The following is a 27,319-nucleotide window of genomic DNA, read 5'->3' as shown; positions in this document are numbered from 1 at the left end:
GCATATTTTCTTGGGTGCGTCCTGGACACAGGCAGGTCAGCAGAGTTCCAGTTTAGTGCATCTTTTGGTTGCTAGTGTTGGAATAAGCTGGTTAATAGTTCTGACCATGGTGGAGAATCAGATAGTGGATATATTTTAGCAATAATAGGCTATTTAACTGAAACAAAGTCCACTCTAGAAGGACAAAATGAATAAGAAAAGATACTTTCTGGATCCTCCAGAGATCAAAGACTACCTGGTCAAAGGAGAAAGGTTTACCAAGTGGTCAGAGGTGAGTGAATATTGAAAAAAATTAAGCTGTTGATTCTTGAATATTAACCAGAGTGATTAGGAGTTTAAATATACATCAGTAAGTGTTGCTTATTTTCATTCTCCTGTGAGCAATACAGCCTTCTCTGTGAAATTACATGGTTCTCATCTGTTTTTAAAACACTAATCATTAATTTCTTATCTAATAACTTAAATATAGCTACAAATGCAGTTTAAATATCAGGTTCAGTATCGGCACATCGCCAAAAAGCATCTCTGTTTCACGGGTTCCATCTCAAACAATTACCAGAACCACGTCAAAGATTATTCCTCTATAATGTTGTACGGTCTTCATCTTATGATGCACACTACCCTTAGATGACTACTGTTGTCAATCAGCTCGATACAAGAAGTACTGAATAAATTTGTCTCTATCAAGGACTCAACCAAAACCGTTCCTGTCACCATGAAGATGGATCCAAAAGGGTTTTTCGTCTACTGGATTAACCAAAGCAAGGTGGGGAAAAGCCAGCAGCATTCTGATGTGTGGGTAAAATATATGTGATTAGGATCTGCTAAAGGTGTGAGATATGTAAGCGCATCATTCACCACCTTCTGGCCTCAGCAGTCTGTATAGATTATCGATCAGTGCTGATGTGGGCTCACTGTCCTACTGTGCTGTGCAGCTGGACTGTGATGCACTCAATGAAGGTGTCTAGCTGTGTTTACTCTTCATCTCTCTTTCTCTTCTCACTAAACAGGCAAGGTCTTCTTTAAATGTGCTACCACAGTTAACCAAAACTAAATTTTAAGATAAAATAGGTGTAAAAAGCAAATGTTGGCTGAAAAAATTACAGGTGCTCAAAAAACTAAATAATATAAAAGAAATGTCTTTCTTTTTCTTAATTTGGTCACCACAACTAAAAGCAGGAGGCAGTGATATAGGAAATCATATTGTTATTGTGACTGTGATGTCTACATGTTCTTCACTTTGTCTTGTGATATCTTTCATAATAGCTTCTCAAATGTTCCCCCTGATGATGCGCCTCAGATGAAAACAAAACAAAATGGAAAAAGGAAAAAAATAAATAGAGTCAGGAAAATATAATATAAAATATAATAAATAAGAGAATACATTCAACAAACAAACAAAAATCCTTAAGTAGCACTTTGCGGATCAATAATAACAGAGATTTAGTTATTACCAAGTAATAATTCTGTAATTACACCAGTATTAGCTATAATACTGGGAAACATGCTTAGCTAAATGTCACAGTTTCCCCAAAAACCATCTAATTTGTTTACAGGTAATAACAGAAGAAAAATGTAATATCTACCTCTGGCACGCTGACCCTCCTCATGATCAACACACAATATTGTTAAGTAACCATGTTTCATGACCACCCCATCACTGCTGCTATTACAGATGTATTGTCTGTTGAAAGTGAACAGGAAACAACAAGCTATCCCTACTTTGTAAAAATATCAGAATGAACTTGGCATTTATTTACTCATTTATAGGTTAAAACAGCCCTACAATATTCCCAGCCTTAAATAGCTTATTTATTAACTCACTTATTTTACTGATGGGCAACGTGTTTTTTTTTCTACTTTGCTAAAGGGTGAGTTGTATCTAATCCATATCTGGAATGGTGCCTACACGTTGAATTTAGTATCCACGATGATTTCTTGTCTCTTGTTTCTAGGAGACAACATTCCTGGATGTTGCTACCATCAGAGATACCAGAACAGGAAAATATGCAAAACTTCCCAAAGTAAGTCCATTTGTATTATTTAATTTGTGGCGTTCACTTTGATTTAATTGAGCTTAATGATTGTGCTCTGTGTGGAGGAATCTCTCCAAGCATGCAAATATATCTGTCGAGTCCTTTGTTTGTCCATTAATATTGACAGACATATTTGCATTGCAAAGAGAGAAAAAAAAGCGCCGTGGACGCATGAACCCAGGCTACTCCTCCACAGAAACACACAGATGCACTGGCACGCAAACAAACATAAACACACACCCTACGACAGGCTGAGTCATGGCGGGAGATTTCTGTGAGCGAGTTTCGAGTGAGCTCCAAAGCTGTCAGCTGTAGTTTCGTCTCTTTTCCCACTCCTCGCTGGCCTCCGCAGAGAGCTGCATTATGCAGCTGTCATCATCCCTTACGGGAGGGAAATCTGAAAAATCTGTTCTCCTTAGGGAGAATGCATCATCACAGATGGGGTGCTGCTGAAAGCACATCCTCATCTTTTGGTCCCTTAGGACTTTTTGGGAAAGCTGCTCCAATGCTGACGTCAGGCGTGCATAGAGAGGTGATTGTAAAGCATCATACACAGGAAGGCAGCACATGTGTGCTTGTGCTCTTCATGACCGCCTTGTGTGTGCGTATATATAAGCAAGTGCGCGACTCTCAGTGTGTTGTGCATATGTTTGCATATGCTGGTCAGCATATTTGCATGTGTCGAAGCACCTTTCAGGTGTCCAATCTGTGCAGACAGCAAAGTGCTGCAGATTTAGATTTGTTTAGTCAGCTAAAACATGAAATAATACATTTTATTTGTCCACAGCACCCAAAGGTCCGAAATGTGTTTAATTTGGATTTCCCGGACAGCAACCATCTCGCCAAAACCCTGACTATCGTCTCGGGTCCAGACACGGTGAACCTGACCTATCATAACTTCTTTGCCTCAAAGGAAAAAGTGACACAGGTAATAAACCGCTGTATCTGTGTAGTAGCTGTTCCCCTTTGACTGTTCAAACACAGCCAAAGGCCTCTAGCCCTTATACCACTGGAGCCTTTGCTTCTTCTCCCTCCCAACCCCTCCGACCCCTCCCTTTCAGTCTAAATTAGACTCTGTGACTCCAACATCCAGATTTAATCTGCTGTAATGAAATCTCAATAGTGCTTTGTTCAAATACAACATTCACTGCTCTCATTTCCTAACCTAACTCTGCATCAACACCCTCTAGTGGTGAGCTTGTGCATAGACGCTTATGACCTTTTAAGCCAAACTCATGCAGACACCGAATTTCATGCAGCACCTCTGTTTATTTTTGTGAATTTAAAAAAAAATGCACATTAGAACTGGGCGGACGACATTCTTGCGATCACCTACAACGCTGCAAGAAACAACGCGTGCAGGCAGGTCTTCCTGGATAAAATGTAAGTGAACATCATCACGTAATCTACAGCTTCTAGATGATGAGGGAACATAATACCATGCAATCACATCATGCGCTGGATAACACGTGCTCTGGGAATTCTAATGGAAATACTATTAAATCTTAGATATGTCCGGCTTTCTCTTCAGACCAACAAAGATGGGAAGATCCCAGTGAAACAGTAAGTTTCAGGACAACCACATACTGGTTCATTTGTTCAGCAGATACCTGTGTTTCCTACTCAGTTGTTCACTATGTTTTTTCAGTATTTACAAGATGTTCCCTGCGGATAAAAAGAGGGTAGAAAGTGCTTTGGCAGCAGCACAGCTCCCCAAAGGAAAGGTCAGAAAATAAATCTCCTTTCGAGTGGAAATACATTTTAAATTTGGACGTTATTCTTATCTAACTTAATGAAAACAGTTTGCGGTTTTCTGACAACCCGTCTGCACATTTTGTTTTGTTCTTCAGTATGACACCATTAAGCCTGATGTTTTCACTGAGACTGCCTTCAGGAGCTTTATGACACACCTCTGTCCTCGGCCTGAGATCTATGAGATCTTCACTTCCTAGTGAGTAACCTGTAGAAGTGTCCTTAACTGATCATTGTACAGCCTGAATATCACACACCTACTGTAGCTGTAGTTATGCTTTATTCATAATTAGTTTGTTATTGCATTTACGTTTTGAAACTTCCACAAATTGTCAAGCAAAAAATAAATAAATAATAATAAATTTAATGTTAGTGGTAAACCTTCTTCATCTGGTGTTTAAATCTACTCGTTTCAAAAATGATGTCATTGTCTGTTCAAAATGTATGAAGCAAAAAATTGTCCTAGTTTGACAAACTAAAGTTAGAGGTGCCTCATGTAATATGCTGGTCTTGCACTGCCAGTCTGTGCTCCAGCTCGTGCCTCAGCAGCCTTGCCTGAGCTAAAATGGCAGGAAATTGGCCGTGATGGGGATGAGGAACCTTATGGGCATCGCTGATGCTTTTATTTATTTATTTACTTGTATTTAATCATGAAAAAAATCTGTTTTAAGAGAGTGTCCTGGCCAAGAAGGACAGCAGTGCAATCATAAGTTGCATAAATTAGTTGCACATACGCACGCATGTATCCAAACCCATACAGCAAGTAATAAAGAATATCAGAAACAAAGGTAATAATATTCAGGCAAAACACTGCAGCCTGAAGTAAGTGCAAGTCCAAGATGTGATTGTCTCGCTGTGCCCCGCCCTCCAGCTCCACCAAACCCACCATGACGAAGGAGAATTTCACCAAGTTCCTCAACGAGAAGCAGAGAGACTCTCGGCTGAATGAGGAACTGTTTCCGCGTCTCCGGCAAGATCAGATCAAGGCACTGATTGACAAGTATGAGCCCCTGTCCAATAATTCTAACAGAGGTGAGATTCAGCGGTGGTCACTTTGCTATGCTGAGGATGGAATAATGGGCACAATCACCCTCCTTATGTTTTTGCTTCAAATGGTCTCTTGTTCCCATCTCCAGGTTTGATTTCTCCAGAAGGTCTTTTATTCTACTTGATGGGTCCAGAGACATCAGTGGTCATGCAAGACAGTCTGGCCAAGTCTCAAGACATGACCCAACCCATACCTCACTACTTCGTCAAGTCGTCACACAACACATACCTAACAGGTCAGAAAAAAAAGAGAAATGGATATGATTTCTTTAAGATGCTGCTTAACAATGTGCCTTATTTTTCATTTTTCTCTCCCTGTGCAGCTGGTCAGTTCTCGGGCGTGTCCTCCCCAGAGATGTACCGCCAGTGTCTGCTCGCCGGCTGCCGCTGCCTGGAGCTGGACTGCTGGAAGGGTAAACCTCCAGATGAAGAGCCCATCATTACTCACGGCTTCACCATGACCACTGAGATCCTGTTCAAGGTTGTTGAACATACTCATGTGCCCTCAGTCTCCCACCCTCCAAGTATTTGAAATTTTTCCTCTGCAACTGTTCACATTACCATATTAGGAATATTCCCACCTTTTTAATGTCGTGCTGAAATGTTAGTTTTGGGGTTACTGGAATTTTTTGGCCACAACTAATGACCATCCACCAGTGCATAGAGCTGATGTAGTTAAGTACACCTACATTATTATCTTTTCTTGTCTTCTATATAGTATAGAAGATAAGGAAAAACGTAAAGGGTCCACTCTAATATTTTGCAGCCTTTACAGAAAGGAAAGAATGGTAACGATAAACAAATTTAATATTCAAATTTATAGTATTATTTTTTTGGTGTTAAAAATTGTGATCAGAAAGCGACGGCTGAGTCCAAGTAAATGACCGTCACCATTTTCCTGCCAGCACATCTTGAATGTGCAACATCTAAGCTTCTTGCACACCAAAAAGCTGCTCACACTTATCTTTAATTCATGCTGAAGAGCACATTCGAAACACGAAAGTGTAAGTACACAGTAACACACAAACACACTGATAGGCCATTCTCTTACACTCAACACTTCCATATAAGGGCAGCAGGAGATGAACAGCCCCAGGCCGAGGCACAACGTGCAGGTTCAGTTCAGCAACATCACAGCCTCTGCAAGAAACACCTCTGCAGTTTGACACAATGTTCATGTTTTCATAATTTTTATTTTAGTGAGCTTGTTTCTTTTTTGCTCTGCGTCTCATTAACTTCTTGAAGTTTTCTAATATGCTATTGCCAGTTTCATTTCTTTAAATTTAAGTCCAAAAGTAAAAATCCACTTTTACAAAATAACAGCTAAAAGGCCTCTTTTTGTGACACTTGACAGGACGTGATAGAGGCTATTGCAGAGAGCGCCTTCAAGACCTCACAGTACCCCGTTATCCTCTCCTTCGAGAACCACGTTGACTCGTAAGAGCCGAGCTTTAAATAAAGCCGTGTCATAACATGCCATTAATGCTGCTGTTCTGATGCACGTATCACGAATAATAACAGGCATTAATGTGATTTCTTCCAGGGTGAAACAGCAGGAGAAGATGGCCAACTACTGCAAAACCATATTTGGTGATGCCCTGTTAACAGAGCCACTGGACAAATACCCTGTGAGTGAGTACACTGCTGCAGCACAGCCAGCTGTCAAAATAACAGATAAAGTTTAGATGCTATCATGCTACGCTGGGTGACTCGGATGAGTTTCACTATTTAATCACAACGACATGAAGGCAATAAATGGCAAAGTTCAAGTTTCACTGGTGTGTTTGTTGTCCTCTGTCTTGTATCTGCTGTAAGAACCTCTCAGATTCCCAGAAACAAACTCTGTCAGCTCCTCTTAGGCCTGCATGTGTTTATATTCCTGAGGCTGTGTCTGTTTAACTATCTTAGATGGTATTAGGGACAAAACCAGTGTTTTAGAAAGGAGGTCAGCAGACAGTTTGAATCCAGGCCTCAATTTTTGAAGTATGAAAAAAAAGATGTTTATTTTATATGTTGTTAATTTTATGTTTGTTTGTTTGTTTGTTTGTTTGTTTGTTTGTTTTTAAAAAAGGTTTAAGTAAAGGCAACAAGCTAAATGGGAGAGTGACCATCCGGCTTTTTATCAGTGTGCAGACAATAAAGGCAGCTTTCATGATGGTATTTGGGCTAAATTATTGAAGTGAGGTAATGTCAGTGAATGCAACATTAATGTAGAGGATGCATTCAGGTTTTCGATGCATCCAAATGCCTGAATGCTTTTTTCTTTTAGAAGGTCAAGCAGTCCCTGTGGCCATGCATATGATCACATGATGACCTGACTGTCTTAGGAAAATTAAACACAAGCTTTTAAAACAAATTCTTCTACTATTACTACTATTACTACTAGCAGCACGTGAGGCTGGGAAAGAATGTCTCGGACTCCCGGACCATCAGCACCGGCTCCCCTCAGGGCTGTGTTCTTTCTCCTCTGCTCTTCTCCCTGTACACCAACTGCTGCACCTCCACCCACCAGTCTGTCAAGCTAATCAAGTTTGCAGATGACACCACCGTCATTGGGCTCATCTCGGACGGGGACGAGTCTGCCTACAGGAGGGAGGTTGAACGTCTGGTGTCTTGGTGCAGCCACAACAACCTGGTGCTGAATGCCCAGAAGACAGTGGAGATTATTGTGGACTTCAGGAAGCACACAGCCCCACTCCCCCCCATCATCCTGACTGACACCCCCATCACCTCTGTGGACTCATTCCGCTTCCTGGGTACCACCATCACCCAGGACCTGAAGTGGGAGCCCACCATCACCTCCGTCATCAAGAAAGCCCAGCAGAGGATGTACTTCCTGAGGCAGCTGAAGAAATTCAACCTGCCAACACGGACGATGATGCAATTCTACACCGCAATCATCGAGTCCATCCTCACCTCCTCCATCACCGTGTGGTACGCTGGAGCCACTATCAGGGACAAACAGAGACTGCAGCGTGTTGTGCGCTCTGCTGAGAAGGTGATTGGCTGCAGACTCCCATCTCTGCAGGACCTGTACACCTCTAGGACACTGCGGCGTGCAGCCCGGATCTCAGCTGACCCTTCTCACCCTGGACACAGTCTGTTTGACCTGCTCCCCTCAGGCAGGAGGCTCCGGTCCATTCGCACCAGAACCTCTCGCCACAAGAACAGTTTCTTCCCCTCTGCTGTTGGACACATGAACAATAACCACATGACTGTCCCCGCCACTAACACATGACCCTACGCTGTGTCACTGCATCATTTCATGTCTGGCACTGATCACCACCTGCACTCATGTATATATCTTTCTACGTAGCACTCTTAATTCTTATTCTCATGTATATATCTCATGTATATCTCATGCACATATCTTTCTTTCTACATAGCACTCTAATTCTTATTCTTACTTTATTTTTTTCATGTCTATTTAAGTGCTATTTATGACACTATGTTTGCACTGAAGCACCGCAGCAATTTCCTAATGTTGTAAACCTCAACATCTGGCAATAAACCCCATTCTGATTCTGATTCTGATTCTATTAAAATAATAGCTATTATTGTTGATTATGTGTAGAAGAAAAAGGTTAAAGTCTGCACCTTTCCATTTACTATTTTGTATTCTTTTTTGTTTTCTTTTTTTTTTTTTTTATTTAATTGTAATTCTGAAAATTTGGAGGAGTATGTTTTTGAAAATTGAGCAAAAGGCAAAATAAAAAAAGGTAAATAAATTAATAATAATAATAATAACAGTTTTATTGTATTTTACTGTTAATTAAAATACTAAACAGTCTCTCCAAAACGCAGCCCAGGATAATAAATAAAAACTGCATAGCAAAGAAATAGGAAGATGTAATCGGAGTATGGCTATACCATATAGTCCACTATGTGAATGTCTTTTTAAGTTAACCTGTCAATAACAGCCATTCATTTCATTTTTTATTTAACTTTTGTGTTTAAATTACACGTATTTGTGCATATGCAATGTTAATAAATGAGGGCCATTGCTTTCCACTCAAAACAGCTTTCCTTTAATGACAGACTACATTTGTTTCATGCTCAACAGCCAAACAAAAAACAGACTAAGTTGATTAAATTTAGCAATGACACTTTGAACATTAAACAACTTTGATGTAAATCCCTCTGAAACAAAAGTAAGAGTATAAGTTTGATGTTTTCTGAATATAATCGATTTTGTCATTGTTTAAACTTCTTGTTTGTGTCTCTAACATTCAGCTGAAGCCGGGCCAGCAGATCCCCAGCCCGTCTGAGCTCCTGGGTAAGATCCTCATCAAGAACAAGAAGGGCAGCCATGAGAAACCGGCCCAGAATAAGAAAACTGCCGCAGCAGCCGCTGACCAGACCGCAGCCGCAGCTACGAATGCCCAGGCCCCGAACGCCACTTCCCAGGATGAGGCCAACCCAGCAGCAACCACCCCGGAGAATCAAGATGAAAATGAAAAACCACAAGGCAAATTCAGTTATACTCCAGATTTAGACGTGTGATTTTATTTCCAGGTGTCACTGACACTGTTTTTATGTGTTTCACCAGAACCGGAAGCAACTGTGGAGGAAAATGAGGAGCAAGAAGACACAGAGGAACAGGATGAGGAGAAAATGAAGACATCAGATGAGGTAAATACTTGTTTTACATCATTTGTTCCAGCCAGGAGAGTCCAAATATAAGTTAACCTCCTTTTGACGTCCCGCAGGGCACAGCTGGACAAGAAGTAACAGCATATGAGGCCATGTCATCCATAGTCAACTACATCCAGCCCAACAAATTCATCTCCTTTGAAAATGCCAGAAGTATGTCTGCAAACAACAAATTTAACCTAAATTCAAACAAAACAGGTACAACTCGATGTAACCTTGGTAACGTGTCATTTTCTTCTCCCTTCACAGAGAAAAACAAGAGTTACGCCATCTCTTCTTTTGTGGAGACCAAAGGGGAGGCAATGATCGCCAAGAGTGCCGTTGAATTTGTTGAGTATCCTTTAGGAGTGCATCACATGCTGTCATGCTCGACAAAAATGAAAACCATTTAAGTATACGACAAATTTATTCTATGCATTCAGTTTATTGGGGTCGGGGGGGGGACACGGAAATATAAATAAATGATTCCCTAACTGTCTACCTAAGATATAATAAGAGGCAGATGAGCAGGATTTACCCCAAAGGAACAAGAATGGACTCCTCCAACTACAATCCCCAACCTTTTTGGAACGCTGGTTGCCAGATGGTGGCGCTCAACTACCAGACGATGGGTAAAAATGGAGATATCACACTTTAAAATGCTCAGAAATATACCCTTTGTGAATGTTTGGAACCGTCTACCGTTCCTGTTTAAATACAGTTTTCTGACACACTGATGACACTGTGTGTTTTAGTCATTTAAAATCTATTCTGTTTATTCGCCACAGCAGGTCAGTGTTGCACCTTTTTGTGCTGCACAGGCCTCTGTTCGCTGCCTCCCTTTAAGCTGAAGACAAGTGGCGTGAATGGGCTGTTTGTGTCTCACTTACAGATTTCCCCATGCAGCTCAACATGGCCCTGTTTGAATTCAATGGCCGAACGGGCTACCTCCTCAAGCACGATGTGATGCGTCGCAATGACAAGAAGTTTGACCCTTTCTGTGACAGGATTGACACCGTTGTGGCGAGCACACTGACCATCAAGGCAGGTTCACGACCCTGTTATTACAGAGTGTCTCTTTCTTTAACCATCAGTGTGGGCTCCTATTATCTGTGGAAGCTGAATGTCAGAGTAATTGAGTTTCAAGCTCCATCTTTTCATCATTCTGCATGCAGAGAAACTCATGAAGAATTAGTGCAGTATGTGTATAACAGATGGCTGTTTTGGCTTTGGGAAGTTTGTCCATGTTGTCCTTGTGTGATATCTTAATAAAAACATAATTTGCTTCATATAGGAGTCCAGCTGTTCAAAAGTCCAGACTTGTATATATAAGTCGTCCAATCATATCTACTTGTCTCCATAGATCTATTCGGGGCAGTTTCTGGCTGACAAGAATGTAAAAACAGGGGTTGAGGTGGAAGTGATTGGGCTGCCAGGAGACCCTAAGAAGAAATACCGCACCAAGTGGTCCACGACACCCAACGCCATTAATCCAGTGTGGAATGAAGAGCCATTTGTTTTTGAGAAGGTGAATAAAATACCATGTAAACATTTTCAGCCACTCCTCAGTCTTCATATTTTGATGTGAAGGCAAAAACAGAGCTTGTACAATTATAATGAGCTTGAAAGTCAGTATTTGGTATGAGCACCATTTTTCTTCATCACATCCTGAACTCTCTTTGACAGGAATAGTTCTTCAGGCTCCTTGAAGGACATTCAAAACTCTTCTTTGGATGCTGCCTGCCTTTTGTTCCGATCTCTGTTAAGACAATCCCACACTGCTTTAGTAGGGATGAAGGTTCAAGACTGATAGTGTTTTATTGTGTGTTTGGGGTCATTGTCATGCTAAAAAAATGAAGCCATTGCCATTTAGATGCTTACCAGATGTTGCACCTCCCTCCTGACCTCCTCCATCCTTTTCACACCTTGAGTTAGATACCTGTATTATGCTTGAATGGTTTATACATCAGTGTTAAGCATCTTAACAAAAACACATATACACACAAAAGCATTCCTCTGAAAATGCCCAGGTACAAGGACAGGATCGAAAAGGAGTTAAAAAGCAGCCGGTGTCCAAAGAAAAATGTTGAAAGAAATTCAGAAAGCCTGGAGAAATCATACTCAAGACCACTTTAAAATATTACAAGAAATTCTGGCTCCTTGATGAATAAATGAATGAAATGATGTGTCACTAACATATCTGTTGTTGTTTACATGGTTAGATCTTGCTGCCAGAATTGGCATCTTTAAGAATCGTTGTCCATGAAGAGAATGGCAAATTTGTGGGACACAGAATCATCCCTCTTGATGCCATCCAGTCAGGTCAGCGAAGCTGAGAATATTTGAATTCATACTTCATATAATATACATAATTAAAGCAATGAATCACTCTAGGCCTCAGAACATTTGCCAGCTTGTTTTAACCAGCTTCTGCATCAGGCAAGCTGCTGCCTTGCTTTTATTTCACCAAGGTTTTATTTTCATGTCCTGCAGGCTTCCACCACATCTGCCTGCGCAGTGAGAGCAACATGCCCCTCACTCTGCCTGCTCTCTTTGTGTACATTGAGGTCAAGGACTACATCCCTGCTGCCTTTGCGGGTGCTTAGCCTTTTACTTTGTGTTTTTGCAAAAGAAGAAAACCTCTGCTGCGAGTGACTCCTTGTTGCCAGAGTGACAGTTAGAGAAGAGAAGACTAATGTAGTTTGGAAGCATTTTTGTTTTCTTCTTTGTCTTCGTACCCACACTTATGTTTGGTTTAAGAATAAATCATTGTACACTCATTAAAATGGTTTGTTTTGCAGATTTCACAGATGCCTTATTTAATCCAACAAAAGGCACAGAGAAGACCACAAAGCCTCCCAAACAGGTAAAAAAAGAGAGAAAAAACATCATCAGCAATACCTTTGGATTTCCAGTAAATCCTAACAACACTAATTGAGTTCCTGGAATATAACCACTTGCTAGATTGTTATGTTCCTGTCCTTTTCTTCTTTTACCCCCACAGTCATCTTCTGACTATGTGTCTCCCTATGAGTTGCCTCTTGGAGCCCAGCCTCCCGCAGACCAAGCTAAAGAAAGTGAAGCCCCTGCTGCAGGTAATGAAGCTTTAGAGGATGACACTTCAGATCTTGCATTGCAAAGATTTTGAGCTTGTCTGTGGCTCACACAATTGGTCTCAATGCTGGTGTATTTGAAGGTGCATTTAATCACTTCCTCCTCTAGAAAAAGCTGCATCCGAACCTACACCGCCCGCTGATGCCACTGACCAGTCTCCACCAGCAGCTGGTGCAGAAGAAGCTAAAAAGGAGGAAGAAAGCAAGGCAGAGACCCCTCAAATTCTCGATGAAGCCCCAGCCGATGCAGCACCAGATACAGGAAGCTCCAGATCTGAAACCCTTCCTGAAGCCTCTCCTTCACCCGAGGAGACCAAAGCAAGCCCGGAGCCTGAAGCGGCTCCTGAAGCCAAAGAAGAACCGAGCACCGAGTCTTGCACAAACCCCGAACCTACATCTGATAAAAAAGAGGAAGCCAGTGCAGCTGCAGAACCTGCTGAAGCGCCTTCTGCTGCGGCCGTTCCCTCTCCAACAGTTGCAACCACCGAGTCTGCAGGATCAGGTGACTCATCTCAGCCGCAGACGGGCAGTGAAGGTAACACTGCAGCACTTCATGTGCTGCACTCATCATAGTTTTCCTTTTGTCAATACACTCTGGATAAAAGCGCTCTGACAAGGATAATACAGAACAATTTAGAGTTATTTTTTGTTGAATAGATTCATTATAATTGCATATCCAGTGCTGAAAAGTAAGAAGACTCCACACAAAAAAATCCCCTTTGTGTTTGTGCTGCAGAGCCTTCGACTGTGACTACTGAAGAACTGACACAGCACAAGAGCTATCAGAAGGTCATCAAGCGTCAGGAGAAAGAGATAAAAGAATTAGAAAAGAAGTATCAGAAAAAAGGCGAGGATCTGATTCAGAAATACTCCGACTCTTTCAAGGCCCTCAAGAAGAAGGTTTCAGTGAAGAAAAAAGAGTAAGGGGATGTTTTCCTTCCCAAATTTGTTTTCAAAGAGCTTTCCAGAGTGAATCTGCAGCTATATATTTTAGCTAGGGTGCTTGACAAAAGAGCTTTTGATTATCCCGCTGGAAGGAGACAGTCCTGTTTCCTGCAAAGCAGCGCTCAAATCTCCACAAATTAATAGTGACTCACTAATAATGTTGCTGTTTTTGGATTAATAAGACTATATTTAGAAACATGAGGAGTACAGCTACAGTTAATGTGCGTTTCTAGCTGACACTGACTATTAAGATGAGGATGAAGAAAATGAGTGTCTGCAGTGTTTGTCACTGAGCTGTCAGAGCAAACCAAGTGTTACTAAAGGCCAAATAAGCATTTTGTATAGTATTTTCTGGAAGCTCATGGTTGTCAGCTATGAAGGGCAGTGGCTGTTAGTCAATAAACTGTATTGCCCACACATACTGATTTATTGTGTCATGTTATTTTTTCACCAGGGGAGGTGACAACACCCCTGAGTCCAATGGGAAGACAGAGCGGGTGCAGGAGCTGAAGGAAAAAATGACGTCTGAAATAAAAACACTGTTTGCTGAGCAGTATGATCAGATGAAGAAGAAGAAGGAGCAGTGTGCAACAGAGGTTAGTGACACTGAAGGTGACAATAAACACATTACACACATTGCAGCCAGATACTGTGCTTAAAGGCGCACTAATCAATACTGTCATAATTAACAGTGAACCAAATGATTACTGCTGCAAGTAAAAGGTCCCCTCAGCTCTATGGAATATTTCAGGATCTTATCTGCTCATTATTTTGGTTTTATGACTCACAAAACACCGTGTTTGTTCAGTGGCTTACTCGCTACGTGACACAGGCAGCTGTTTTCAACTCCAATCAAATCTATTGTGTTCCACCTGCCCAAATACCAAACATGAGCCAGACAAGTATAATCACTAAATACTGTAAAGCCATCGTTTCTATGTGTGCTGGAAGATGGTGAATTAGGAGATAAAGGAGATTGGCTATCAGGGTTATACTAACTCAGTTGGACAGAAACATTAGTCCAGAGAAACATGACACGTATGTCTCTTGATTATATGAATACAGTTACCACTTTATAAGGCACACACGTCCTTTTGCCTTCATATTTTCGTCTTGTAATAGATTCAAAAAGACATTTAATCCATACTGACATGATAGCATGACACAATAGCTTCAGATGTCTCAGCTGCACATCCATGATCTCCCTCACTGTTATGTTCAACCAATAACCAGTTTGAGATCATCTGAGCTTTGCGACATTGTGCGGTATCCCGTGGGAGGCAACCATGCCGATCACACTGTGGTCACATATGGACATTGTCAGCCACCAAGTGTGCAAAGAAAATATCCCCCAGACCTTCATCACTACCAGTAGCAGCCTCAACTGCATCATTCAAGTCAGGATGGATCCATGTTTTCATGTTGTTTATGCTACAAACCAACAAATATCTGAGCAGAAATCAAAAGTCATTAGACCAGGCAGCATTTTTCCAATCTTCTGTTGTTCAATTTTGGTGAGCCCATAAAAATTCTAGCCTCCATTTTCTGTTCTTAGCTCATAGAAGTGCACCGGGTGCAGTTTTAGGCTGCAAATGCTCTCCTGTATGGCTTGCTTGAGATGAGCCGTTATTTGAGTTATTATTGCCTTCATTTCAGCTAAAAACTGTCTGGCCATTCTCCTTCGCCCACTGGCATCATCAAGTTATTTCCACCCAGAAAACTCACTGGCAGATCGGCATTTTCCGAAATACTCACCCTTTCCATATTTAAAGTTACTTAAATCACATTTTTCCACATTCTGATGCTCAGTTTGAACTTCAGTAAGTTTTTTTGACCATGTCTGCATGCCTTAGTGTACTGAGTTGCTGCCATGTGATTGGCTGATTAAAGTGGCTCGTGAGTGTAAATCAGTTAAGACATGATTTACCCCAATTTAAGTAAAAATCAGGATGCTGATAAGACATCATGAACTCGTTCGGTGATATTATTTAAACGTAATCTGCTTTGAAAAATAAAATATTATTTTTATTTTGCACGGTGATACCTGTGAGGCCTGTTTCCAACGTTAAAAGAAGTAGGCTTATATGGTAACAATGCTATGCATTTAACACTATTACTAGATCTATAATGTTAATGTTTGGAGCTGTTGCCTTCCTACTGTTGTAAAGTGTTTCTAAAAGGCATCAAACGGGTATGATATTCACATCCTGTCCTTACAGTACAAAGTGGCTTATAAAAGTAACAACTGAAAGACAAACTCTTCTCTGTGTGCTCTGGTCACCCCTACAGCCATTAGTCTCCTCACTCTGAAATCTCTGTTATATATTTACCTGTTCACCTCAGATTAATGTCCATGATTCAGGATGTAGTCACTATTTCCTCTATGGGCTCTCCTCGTTGTGTGTTTGGGATCATGGACAAGCAGAGGCTTTATTAATTACACACCAACTGGATTGCTGTTACTAATAGTAATCAATCTATATATAAAGAATCCGCTTGACCCCAGTTTTTGCACAGAAGCAAACATTTTCATTCACATTGTTACTCACAGCTATTCACATCTCATGAGTTGGAGCTTCATCCTTACTGTGACTGCACCATCTTCTTATTGTGTTGTGACAGAGACTAGCCAAACTGTTGGAGATGGCCATGGAGAAGCACGCCATTGAACTGAAAACCCTGGAGAGGTGTGAGCACACATGCAACACATTCAGGACATGATGCGCACATGAAGGAGCAGAAGGCTTTGCTGAGTCCATCCAATCTGCCCCTTCAGACTTTGCCGTGACAGTCTGTGTGTGTGTGTGTGTGTGTGTGTGTGTGTGTGTGTGTGTGTGTGTGTGTGTGTGTGTGTGTGTGTGTGTGCCATTTGAGGTGAAATATTTGACATTTAGCAAAGAGAATACCTCAAATAATGAATGAATCACCTCAGCAGGCGGGTCTTCCAATGTCCTTGGCTGGGCTTATGGTGTTATATCTGTGTGTGTGCATCATCCCAAGTCCCCAGCTGGCAGATGGTTATCTCAGGACAGCCATTATCCAGCAGGTGTTTAAACAGCAGTAGGGAAGCAAAGGCAGGCTTGATCATCTACCTGTCCACTCAGGCACAAAAACACAGCATTCAAGCGTTCCTTTCACTATAAAGATAAGGTCACATAAGACACACACAGCCCTACAACTCTTGATTAAAGGAGAAAGGGTGTTTATAGGGTCACTTTTCAGTGTCAGATTTGAGATCCTCACATGTTCCCTTTGTCTTGCTCTGCAGCGAAACCAAAGAAAACAAGAAAAAAGCCAATATGAAATGTTCGTCCGCAGACAAAGCAAAGTAAGTTCACGACATTCAGGTTTTATTCATCACTCTAAGTTAGTTACAATTTATTTTAGAAAGACAAAAGAATTAAGAGAGCGAGAGTGAAGATCTGAATTTTTAACATTTTGTACAAGATGATTAATTAAAGATAAATTTATTCATTCAGGCTGAAAAAGGCAATGAGCACTGAGATGCTGGATGAAGCGAGTCAGTCGAATGCTGCCGTGAGTACAGAAGTTGTTTCAAAGTGATCTAACACAATCAAACTTTTTTTTTAGTTTGTGTGCAAAATAAAAGGCACTGTTTGACATTTGTGGTCACCTTTTTGCTAAAAGCTAAGCTGAACGTAACACTACAACCAGAAAAAGGGTTACCGTAGCCTAGAAAAAGGAAAATGAGGGAAACACTTTACAGAGGTTCTCAAATTTACATTAATCAGTAACTGGACTTTTTTTTAGTTTTGTCATTCTAATTAGTTTATATTTTTATTTTGTTTTGACTTTTTGGTTTTAGTTCAGTTTATTTTGCGTTTCAGTTCTTGTAATTATTTGTGTATTGAGGACAAATGTCAGAGGCAAGATGTAAGAAAAGCAGAACAGATATTACATTAAAAACAGAACTTTTTAGAGCAGTTGACTCAAAGTCTGATACATGTCCAGACTCTCAATAAAAAGCTTCATAAGGTAAGTTTTGAAAAATAATTTCACCAAATGTACAAACACTAAAACTAAAAGGACATTTTCCCTATATTGTTATTTTATTTTAGTTAATTTGCTAAGCTTTATTTTTTTAAAGATCTAGTTTTAAGTTTCATTTTAGTTAACTATAACAGGCTTGTACTAGTAACCTTTCTTGTTACCTTTAAACAAACACCTGCTAGCTGTTTCCGCTGTAATCTGTTGTTGTCTTATGCTAAGTTAAACATTTAGATTTTTATGCTAAGCTAAACATTTAGCCTTTTATGCTAAGCTAAACATTTAGCCTTTTATGCTAAGCTAAACATTTAGCCTTTTATGCTAAGTTAAACATTTAGCTTTTTATGCTAAGCTAAACATTTAGCCTTTTATGCTAAGTTAAATATTTAGCTTAGTTGCAGCTTTACTGTACATCTGTGGGCACTGGCTGAGACAGGCTAAAGCTGTGACATTCAAATCATGAATGTTACTTTGTAAAAAAATATATATTTTTATTTTTATTATTATTAAAGGAAGATAAAAGCAATGACATTGGAAAAATAACAAAATAACACAACACTGGCAGCAATGCAACTTAGTAATGAAAAATGCTCTCTTTCAAGGTAAAAACCTTAAGGATTTTCTACTTCTGGAAATAAAATTTGAAGGTTGAGTTTTACTGTGGCTTTCTATATACTTGCTAACACACTGTTGGCTAGTAACCGCTGGCATTCTGGCAGGAGATAACCCTGCAAACCATGTGAGAGTGCCAACTGTTGTACTTCCTAGCACTAAAATAAACATGAAAGGAAAGAAGCTTATACTGCAAAAAAGGCAAACAGGAGAAGGATCGGTTAGAGTTTTGCTATGTTCACAGATGAAGAGGTCATTGCTTTGAAACTGCAGAGCCAGAAACCTAGGGGGCCTTATGTTTGACTGGAAGTCTGAAAAATTTAAAGGAAGACCTTATTTTCACAATTTTACAGTTTTTCCTATTAATTAAGCTCTCCACCATAGCCACTCTGTAATTTTACACATCTATCATGTAGAAAACTAAGATGTATTATTGAAATTGTACTATTGCAGGGACCTAATGTGTAGTTGAACATAGACAGAAAGGGGAGTTTCACTCGTCTGGCCCACTTAACCGCAGGCTTTATGAGGCACACGGTGTAAAATGAGCTTAACATCCCTGTTTTTAGTAATTTTCATGTACTCACGCATTACCAGTACCAGATCACATATAATTTAGCTGTGTACCTATTGTTAAGAATGCCAAGATTTGAAGAAAGCATGGAAAAATAATACCCTAGGCATGCTAAAGCCTTTCTCTTTCACACAGCTGTAGGTACACCCACACACGCTTGAACATGCACACACATTAACTCACAGCAGGCCACGCATACACAAACTTACACACGCTTTCACCCAGTGAGTAAAGTGCAGCGGGCCCTGACCATAGGCCAGGCTTGTCCATTACTCAGAAGCTGTTTACAAGCTAATCCATGTGTGGTCGATGACTCACTGAGCTTTGCTTTTGTTCCTCCGTTGGCTCATCAAGATTCAGGCATGATGCATCGGGGTTAAAGACTCAGCTATTTCACTCTGCTCCTCTCAGATCGACTCAGTTTAGATGGCAGAAATCCCCCCCTCACTTTCATCCCTCCACACATTTGGGTCACATTGCAGCTGGTGTTGATCTACTTAATCAACATTTCCCCATTAATTACTGCAGATATTTATAACACAATCACTTGTTTAATCAGCATAGGCTCAGTATTGAATGCACAAGTCCAGTTGGGGGATCTGTAATCTAACTCGACAAGTGCAACCTGTGACTTAACTGTATTGATTCTCTCTCTCAGGTTGCATCCATAGATCCCACGGGTACATATGAGCAGATGAACTGCTTATATAGACACGCTAACAGTCTTTATCGCAAACTTGATACCACATGCACATTCCCATTTGCTCGCACACACTTCAAAACCACAAATCGATAGTGTTTTCCACTTGCAACATGTTTTCTGCTTTGTTGTATTGTTACAGTCTTCAGATTACAGTCCGCAGCAAGAGGCTCTGATGAAGAAACAGGCTGCTACACTGGAAGAAATCAAGACCTTGACCAATCAGGTACACACAAGAAATTCAATTAAAACGGAAATTATTGTTTTTGACAGTCCCATTCCCCTGGACCAGTGTGATATTATTCTGTTATTATATGTTACCTTATAGATGTAATCAAAATAGTTGAATTATGATATTGTTGTAGATCATATTATACTCTTTAAAATAGAGTGTGTGATCTGTATGTAGTTTAGTTCTCATTATACTTTTGAGTTAACAGAACATATTCACATATTAGTTCATTAGATAAATGTGCATCACTCTGTATCCTTGATCTGCTGGGAATGTGTTACCTAGCTTCTGACCTTCAAAAGGCCGAGTGCCAACTCGTTATAAGCACATTTGCAAGGTGTGTCTGAAAATTATTGAAACCCCTCTTTTTAACAAAAGACAAAAAATTAACAAATCTTCTAAACGCTATTCAGTTCATTTCAATGAGTAATGATTAAACATGAAAGTGATAGTTTATGCTTTTTCACTGATTCTCTAACAGGTCCGTCTTCTCGGACCGCTATTAGCTTAAGCTTTACCATTCCTAAATTATTAAACACAGAAATAACGTCATAAGATGTTCATAAAACCATTGTTTGATGTTCGGACTCAACTCCCCTTTCTTGACACACTCCCATGTGTCAATTCATTGGAGCTAGACACTTAAAAGAGAAGGTTAGTGACATCATATCTGGTAACTGATCCATCCAGAGCTGTAACATTTTGAAATGTACATACAACAAGCCAAACCACACCTTGGTCACACCAACCCTTTTCTGCCCCGAAGATGTCCAATGCCACCCTAGTATGGACTGTCAAAAGTGGCTTTAACGCTGACTATCCTGACAATCCATTTTATAACGTTTCCTGGTCAGATTTGCCAATCTCTGCACCAGGGTTTTAAACTTTTCGCCATTTCCATTAGTTGTTATTTTTATTTAGTTTCGACTCCAGATTTTCAATTTTTACCAGTTGTAATTAGTTTTTACCAATTCTTTGCTAGTTTAGTGTAGTTTTTATTTTCTGAAAATCCTTAGTTTCAATTTAGTTTTATTTGTGTTTTGCAAAAATTAAGTGTAACAAAATCCCAGTTCCATCATATCAGTCATGCTCTTCTGGTTATCCTTGGGTGTTGAGACTAATAACTATTAACTCTTGCCGCACCGTGTGGTCCTAATTTTGGTTGGAGTGAATTGATAACCTTTTGAAGGCGATTGTTTCACACCTTTATTTAGATGTCCCAGTCCTGTTGTCTCGGGATACATCACGCTGCCTTATCTGGGGTTAGCTGTTTTCTGGGGATGCGGGTTGAGTGGATGAGCTCTTCAAGGAGGGGGAGTGTGCTCCCCCTGATGAGGTCTTCTAGGTAAGCTAGGTTAACCTTCTTGTGTGAGCTTTTCAAGTGCACTTTAAGGTTAGTGGGACTTTTAGTTTTTTGCTTGTAGCTCTCATACTCTACTTGCCACTCCTCTAAGTCCTGATGTTTCTTAGAGAGGGCAACAGTACCTTTAAAATTATATCACATGTGTGGGGGTGTGGCCTTGCCAATTGTTTTGCCCACCTTTTCAAAATGGCTGGCGTGCCCACAAGCATATTTCATGGAAAAAGAAAGGTAAGCTTGATATTTACATTTAAAATGTTTTGTTAAACTCAGATTTTTATTTTATTCTTTTTGCAAGTACCTCTCCTCGGTGGCGAGAAACTGTTGGTGTGGTCAAGTGGGTGCTCTGGAAACAAACGCTCAGGACAGAACAGTTATCAGTCATGTACTTCCTACAAATTTTGCATATGTTTTATTCCATATTGATCCTCTGAGTGTAATGGTACATTTTAATTTGAATTTATCCAAACTAAACACAATATTTTCTTTATTTACTTTGCTCTTGTTCTTTTGCAGTACCACATCCTATCAAATGTCCCTGTCGATTATATTCTACATTTAATACTTACTATTTCAAGTGAGAACCTAAATCATGTGGACCAATGTTTATTATTGCATATCTCTATTCTGAATGTGGCCAGTCATTCATAGGTATTGTTCAATTTTGGCGATTTTCCTCTATAAAATTTAATTGACTTTTTACAGTGGCCTGCTATGGTTAATGATAACATATTCCAGTCATGAGTGGTATCAAAAGTCTTCTCCACTGTAGCATTTGGCATTCCCAATAATACAACATGATACCTTAATCAAAACACAGTTAATATAGCACAGTTTTCTTGATGCAAACATCAGTAACTCAAAATCAGCAACCACAGTGTTAAGTCTGCAGTTCATACTTATGTGAAGCTAGAGTCTCCTCCTCCAGTCTCTCTTATCCTCCTGCTCCTGAAAAAACAAAACAAAGCGAAGCCTCCACCCTTCTCTTGTCGGCTGGGTGAATTGTTTATGAATTGTTTATTGGCATTTACTAATCCTAAAGTGGGTGCAGTCATTGTCTCAGTATCAAGTCAGTCAAAACTTTTAGTCGTCAGTCCATCACAGTCCATTCACATGCATACCTCCATACACATTCATACCAGATGTTGCTGATAATGGAGTCTCCCGCGCAACCTATTCGAGCCTCCATCACCAGCAAGATGACGTCATCATTTTAAAGAAAAACAATTCCTTGTTGTTTTTTGGGCCGGATTGACTCGGTGCAATCCTTTTAGATCAGTGTTCCCTATAAGTGAATTTCTCCCAAGCCAATTACAATCATGGAGAAGCACACTTTGCAACTGTTTACAGTAATAATATTTTATAGCGCTTTAAATTTCAATCTTTCAGGCCTTGTTTAAAGAGCTGATTGTTAAATCATGTACTCACAAAATATCACCATATCACCACCGGTGGATCACACCTCTCAGATGTTTTTTTCTCCAGTGCACTGTAACAAAAACGAAAACAGACATAACCAACAAAATACTACTAAAATAACACAAACTAGGGCCCGTTGCAGACATGTCCAAGCATAAAACTATCCCTCTCTCGCTTACGAGAAAGAACACAAGCCAAAGCTCACTGATAAAATCAAGCTAGCGCTAAGCAAAACCAAACAATCAACCAGAAATTCACAGGAACATTTTGCTTCCTGCCGGGACAATATTGTGTGGGAATGAGAACCTCAGGTGCCGTAACACCTTTTGTTCCTCCTTGAATTAAAACTCAATCACAGAAAATGCCGTACTCTGACCTAAAACTTACACTATTAATTCATCATTTTCACTCTGTGCCACTGTTCCTCATTAGGGCTGTGTGAAGCACAGCAAAGAATTCAGTCAAGGCCTTGAGCCATAAACAGACATCACGCACAGACATTGTTTTCATAACCAAACCGTTTTAGAGCTTATTCCTAAAATCTACATAAATGCCTTCTAGGTGACATATAACACATTCTAAGTTTTTAATGGTAATCAATGGCTCCTCATAAAAATTATGCATTGGGATGTTTGTGTGCAGCATTTTGCATATCAGCATAAGCAAAGCATTCTTCATTGCATCAGCGTGTATGTGTGTGTGCGTGTGGATCACTCTTCATTGCACAAGCGTGTGCATGTGTATGTGTGTGCATCACTTCTCAGTGAATCAACATTCCAATGTGTGTGTGCATGTATGTGTGTGTGTGTGTATATGTGTGTGTGTGTCATTTCTCACTCACTCAACGAGTGCACGTGTTCATGTGAGTATTTCACTTCATTCTGAATCTGTGTGTTTGGAGACGTGTGTGTGTGTGTGTGTGTGTGTGTGTGTGTGTGTGTGTTTCTCTTCATTCTGAGTCAGTGCATGTAGATGTGTGTGTGTGTGTGGCTGTTTGTGTTCATCACTTTCCTGTTCTGGTGTTCTGGGTAAACCACGGCCTGAAGCATGCCCTGGGGTCCTGCCCCCCTCCTTTTTCAGTTTGTTTGCGACCATTGCTGCTGCTGCTGCTCAAAATTCAGTCCGTCCTGGTTCTGACCCCAATTGGGGCAGTCCTTTCTTCAGTGTCGATGTTCACCGCAGGTGAAACCTGCATCTTCTTCTGTGTTTTTGTCCATTCTGAGGTGCCTTCTGTCCTCAGTTACTCCTCTTGTCTCGGTCACGCCCTTTTTCGCCACCCGATCATCCGTGTTGGTCCATCACTGTCCTGCACAGTGTGAATGCAAAGTTATCAAGGTCAGCATTCTTTCGCTCGGCCTTACTTTTCATTCGGGCTTGGCGGGCGTCTCGTCACAGCTCTGTCAGCTGACGCAGTCTGGGAATTTTCCCCCGTGTAGTGAAACGGGCCTTAGGTTTAGTGCTCTCCGTCTCGGCTGCATGAGATCACATTCCTGCAGGTCTGTTGACATTCTCAGGTCGTTGTTGTGGGTCCAGCTGTTGCAGCATTTGGTCAGTGTCACGTATGGGGGAGAGCAGGAGTCCAGTCAGCCTCGGCTTTCAGGGCCGGCAAAGCAGCCTGTAATTAAATATGTATAGAAAAAACAAAAACAAAACAAAACAAAAACAAACAAAAAACAAAAACAAACGAACAGGAAAATGTTGTTGTGTTGGCTGTGTTATTCAGAGGGGAGACAATGGGGCCAGGCCCTGTGTCAGCCATCTCTCTTATACCGTTAGAAATCTTGGAGTAGTCCTGGACAGCTCACTCAAGTTAGACAAACAAGTTGCCTCAGTTGAGAAAACGGGTTTTTACCAGCTACGTCAAATCTCCAAGGCAAAGCCCTATATTCCACATAAAGACCTTGAAAAGCTTATCCATGCCTTCATTACTTCGAGACTAGACTATTGCAATTCTCTGTACATGGGCCTCCAATTCTCTCTCCTCCAGCGTTTGCAATTAGTTCAAAATGACGCAGCACGCCACTTAACTGGCACCAGAAGGCATGATCATATCACCGCAGTTCTAGCCACTCTACACTGTCTCCCTGTTAAATACTGTATCATTTAAAATCCTTTTGTATACTTTTAAAATGTTAAATAACTTGGCGCCCAGTTACCTAACCTTCCACCGTGTCTGCAGTTGTGCAACTCTAACTGTTTTTAATTGTTTTTAACTTTTTTTGTTGCCTTTGATGTAATCTGCTTTGCTACCTTGTGTGAAGCACTTTGATGGACACTGTCCTTTTGAAATGTGCTATAGAAATAAAATATTGATTGATTGATTGATTGACACAGTAACACCAGGGCACACTGGTTTTATTTTTTTTCTCTTAGAAAAATGAAACTACACTTGCACACCTTATTCGTGTTTCCACTAAATCTGCATATTTGTAAAAACCTCTGACGACAGCCAAAACAGTCATGTTTACCAATAGAAACTCTGAGAGGTCCTTGACTCCTGATCTTTAGAAATGACTATACTTTATTACCTGATTTTTGGGGGACTGTCACAGAAAAAATAAATACATGTCCTTGCATTCTTTGGCAGTTCCAGAGTCCTTTAAAAAATTATTCCCAACGCTGCATAAGTTCTTACGTAGGTCTGCCCATCAGTGAGTAAAAATTAGAGCATGTCGCTTGTGTGTGAGCTAGCATCAACCAAGGGTACTCACCCATTATTCCATGTCACGCACACTGATTGGGAATAACCTTGTGACCGTCTGCCTAATTTTGTGCTGGTCCCGCTTTTGCAGCCAATACAGCCCTGACCTCTGGATGCAACTACAATGGGTTGTCGACCAGTACCCGACCTTGATAAAGATAATGATAGAGATTTAATGTTTTACACTGTACTTGCAAAATCACAGAGAGAATTTACACAAACCTTACCTTCACTGTACCAAGAGTTTTTTGGATTTTTCTGTCCAAACAAATGTAGTGTAAATCTGACTACATTGATGGACTTATAGGCATCTATAATCCAAACTGAGCCAACCACCAAATTTTTGTTTTTCAACCACACTGCCAACCACGGCCATCTGTCCTTTCAGTGGATGTACGTAATGCTGCGGTGTGACACATCCAGTTTGGGGGATGCAGAAAGTACACATCAAGCTCCCACCGCTGTAAATGATGTCAGAATGTTTTTTATGACAATACTTTGCTTAGGATTGGTGAAATGTTGGCAGTTATTATTGTGAAAAGAGGTGTGAGAAGACAGCTTAGACACTGACGTGCGAATGCCAGATGGACAGTGTGTTTTTATGTCTCACTAGTAGTATTAGCTTGCAGATAGAGTTTTCAATATTGCGAGAGGCGGGGGAAGGAATTCAAGTGAGGCTTTAAAAACAGATGAATGAAGAGAACTGAATGTGAGCTAATGTATGCAGCTGTATTTAACATACTTACTGAATATTGAGACACTTTTTTTCCATATTGGTAAATCCCTCACTCTTATTTGCAATCAATCAGTCAAACTTGGGTATAAGCCAGTTGAGGTCGATCTTTAGTTTTACTTGCACGAGCACAGAAAATCATTCTCTAAAGATTATGATAAGCACCTGCCTAAAAAGAAAAATGTGTGAAATCATGAAAATGTCAGCCCATTCTCTTGATAATCCTCTGACTAACCTTTGGCCCCTTGTGTTGGCAGCTCAATCAAGAGGCCCTGAAGGAGCACGATCAGAAAACAAGATCGCTGGCACGAGAAGTGCGAGAGGCCGTTAATGTAAGTGTGGGGGCGCACTTCCCTGAGTTGGTCGACGAGGTCGACAAGAGTGGGGGGGGAGTGGGCTTCTATGGAGATGTCTTCCTAGGTTAGATGTGCCTTTTGATTACCTCTCTCTGTGTAACTCTGCTATAAATGTTTTTTTAGTTTTTTCACTTTTATATCTGCTTTCAAACTGTTACATAACCTATAATCAGGGCGCGGATATGAAATCGTAGAAGATTGCTTAATGAGAGGTTCTCAGAGTGAAGTTGCAATTTAGTTGTGCTAATTCATAGGTGGGTGTATACTTTGGGGAGCTGATAATGAGGTTTTCACAAATGTCCAGGTACTCCAAAATTAGATGATTTTGAAAAGATTTTTTTTAGTTTCTATTTAACTCTTTATTTCTGTTTCTTTTCACCATTAAAAAACCCCCACCCTAAATTAGGCGACAAAGTGACAAATATCTTGCAGATGTGGGCTCTGTAGCTCTAAAAGCCTTAGAGAGGTGCTTGTGGTCTCCTTTCTGTTCTCTTAAGTTAAAAATGGGACTAAATGTAGATGCAAAAATGGGTTATCAGAGTCTGCAGGGCTGAGCGAGAAAATGGCACATCAGTTTGCATGTGTGATAAGTGCTCGCTTGGACTCTGTGATGTAGCCACTACATATGTTTTGCAAAATTAAAAAACAAACAAAGGTAAATTTGCTTTGTAACAAGCTTGAAGCTCCTGTGACATCAATTCCACGTATACGGCACATCCTGTATTGCATGTAAAACATGAAAGTTTGGAAAATGTAGACGATTGCTTATAATGTGGCTCAACCTATTTTTAGTGTACTCTTTGGATTTTCTCCTATTCTATTCCTGTGATGAATCGATGATTAATAAACTTACAGTTACTCGAAATATGTGTTATTTTTCTATCACTAAAACTGCTACATCTTTGAGGTTGATTTGTTAAATTTCTGAAGGGGAGGTTTGTCTTTCTTAGCTAATCCCTGAGATATTATATTAACTGTAATTTGTTGAAGTTAAGTGATTATCATACTGACACATAGCAAAATGATATGAATCATCATATGAAAAGCAAATGAAGCTGAATCAGTGACTGGAACTTAAGTAAAGAGGTGATGGGAAATG

The 27,319-nt window shown here is 40.3% G+C and overlaps 1 protein-coding gene across 1 annotated transcript; it reads left to right on the top strand.

Moving 5' to 3' along the window:
* The first annotated feature begins 67 nt into the window (after positions 1-67).
* On the top strand, positions 68-27,085 carry plcb2 (phospholipase C, beta 2). The gene is made up of 32 exons (XM_085441026.1): positions 68-271; positions 689-766; positions 1,956-2,024; positions 2,824-2,964; positions 3,340-3,419; positions 3,546-3,599; positions 3,685-3,760; positions 3,887-3,987; positions 4,660-4,820; positions 4,925-5,071; positions 5,159-5,316; positions 6,190-6,272; positions 6,379-6,463; positions 9,069-9,303; positions 9,385-9,467; positions 9,545-9,641; positions 9,738-9,822; positions 9,975-10,099; positions 10,360-10,511; positions 10,831-10,995; positions 11,690-11,789; positions 11,961-12,065; positions 12,269-12,333; positions 12,472-12,562; positions 12,690-13,115; positions 13,317-13,500; positions 13,980-14,121; positions 16,148-16,212; positions 16,794-16,853; positions 17,005-17,062; positions 19,562-19,645; positions 26,122-27,085. Exons 1-32 carry the CDS (start codon positions 188-190, stop codon positions 26,287-26,289), a joined length of 3,807 nt encoding a protein of 1,268 aa, XP_085297152.1. The 5' UTR covers positions 68-187; the 3' UTR covers positions 26,290-27,085.
* Positions 27,086-27,319: the final 234 nt, after the last annotated feature.

Source organism: Copadichromis virginalis, linkage group LG19, assembly GCF_057382275.1.
Source record: "Copadichromis virginalis isolate Kocher_CV1m ecotype Utaka linkage group LG19, C_Virginalis_male_GT1.1, whole genome shotgun sequence".
NCBI lineage: Eukaryota > Metazoa > Chordata > Actinopteri > Cichliformes > Cichlidae > Copadichromis > Copadichromis virginalis.
The sequence above is the reverse complement of the archived record's forward strand: the minus strand, read 5'-3'. Positions and strand labels throughout refer to the sequence as shown.

Bases quoted from the DNA above. Each gene is read 5' to 3' on its own strand.
- plcb2 (XM_085441026.1), top strand. From the start codon at position 188: ATGAATAAGAAAAGATACTTTCTGGATCCTCCAGAGATCAAAGACTAC. The intron at 2,965-3,339 runs GTAATAAACCGC...AATGCACATTAG, and splicing joins CAAAGGAAAAAGTGACACAG to AACTGGGCGGACGACATTCT. The intron at 9,468-9,544 runs GTAAATACTTGT...GACGTCCCGCAG, and splicing joins AAATGAAGACATCAGATGAG to GGCACAGCTGGACAAGAAGT.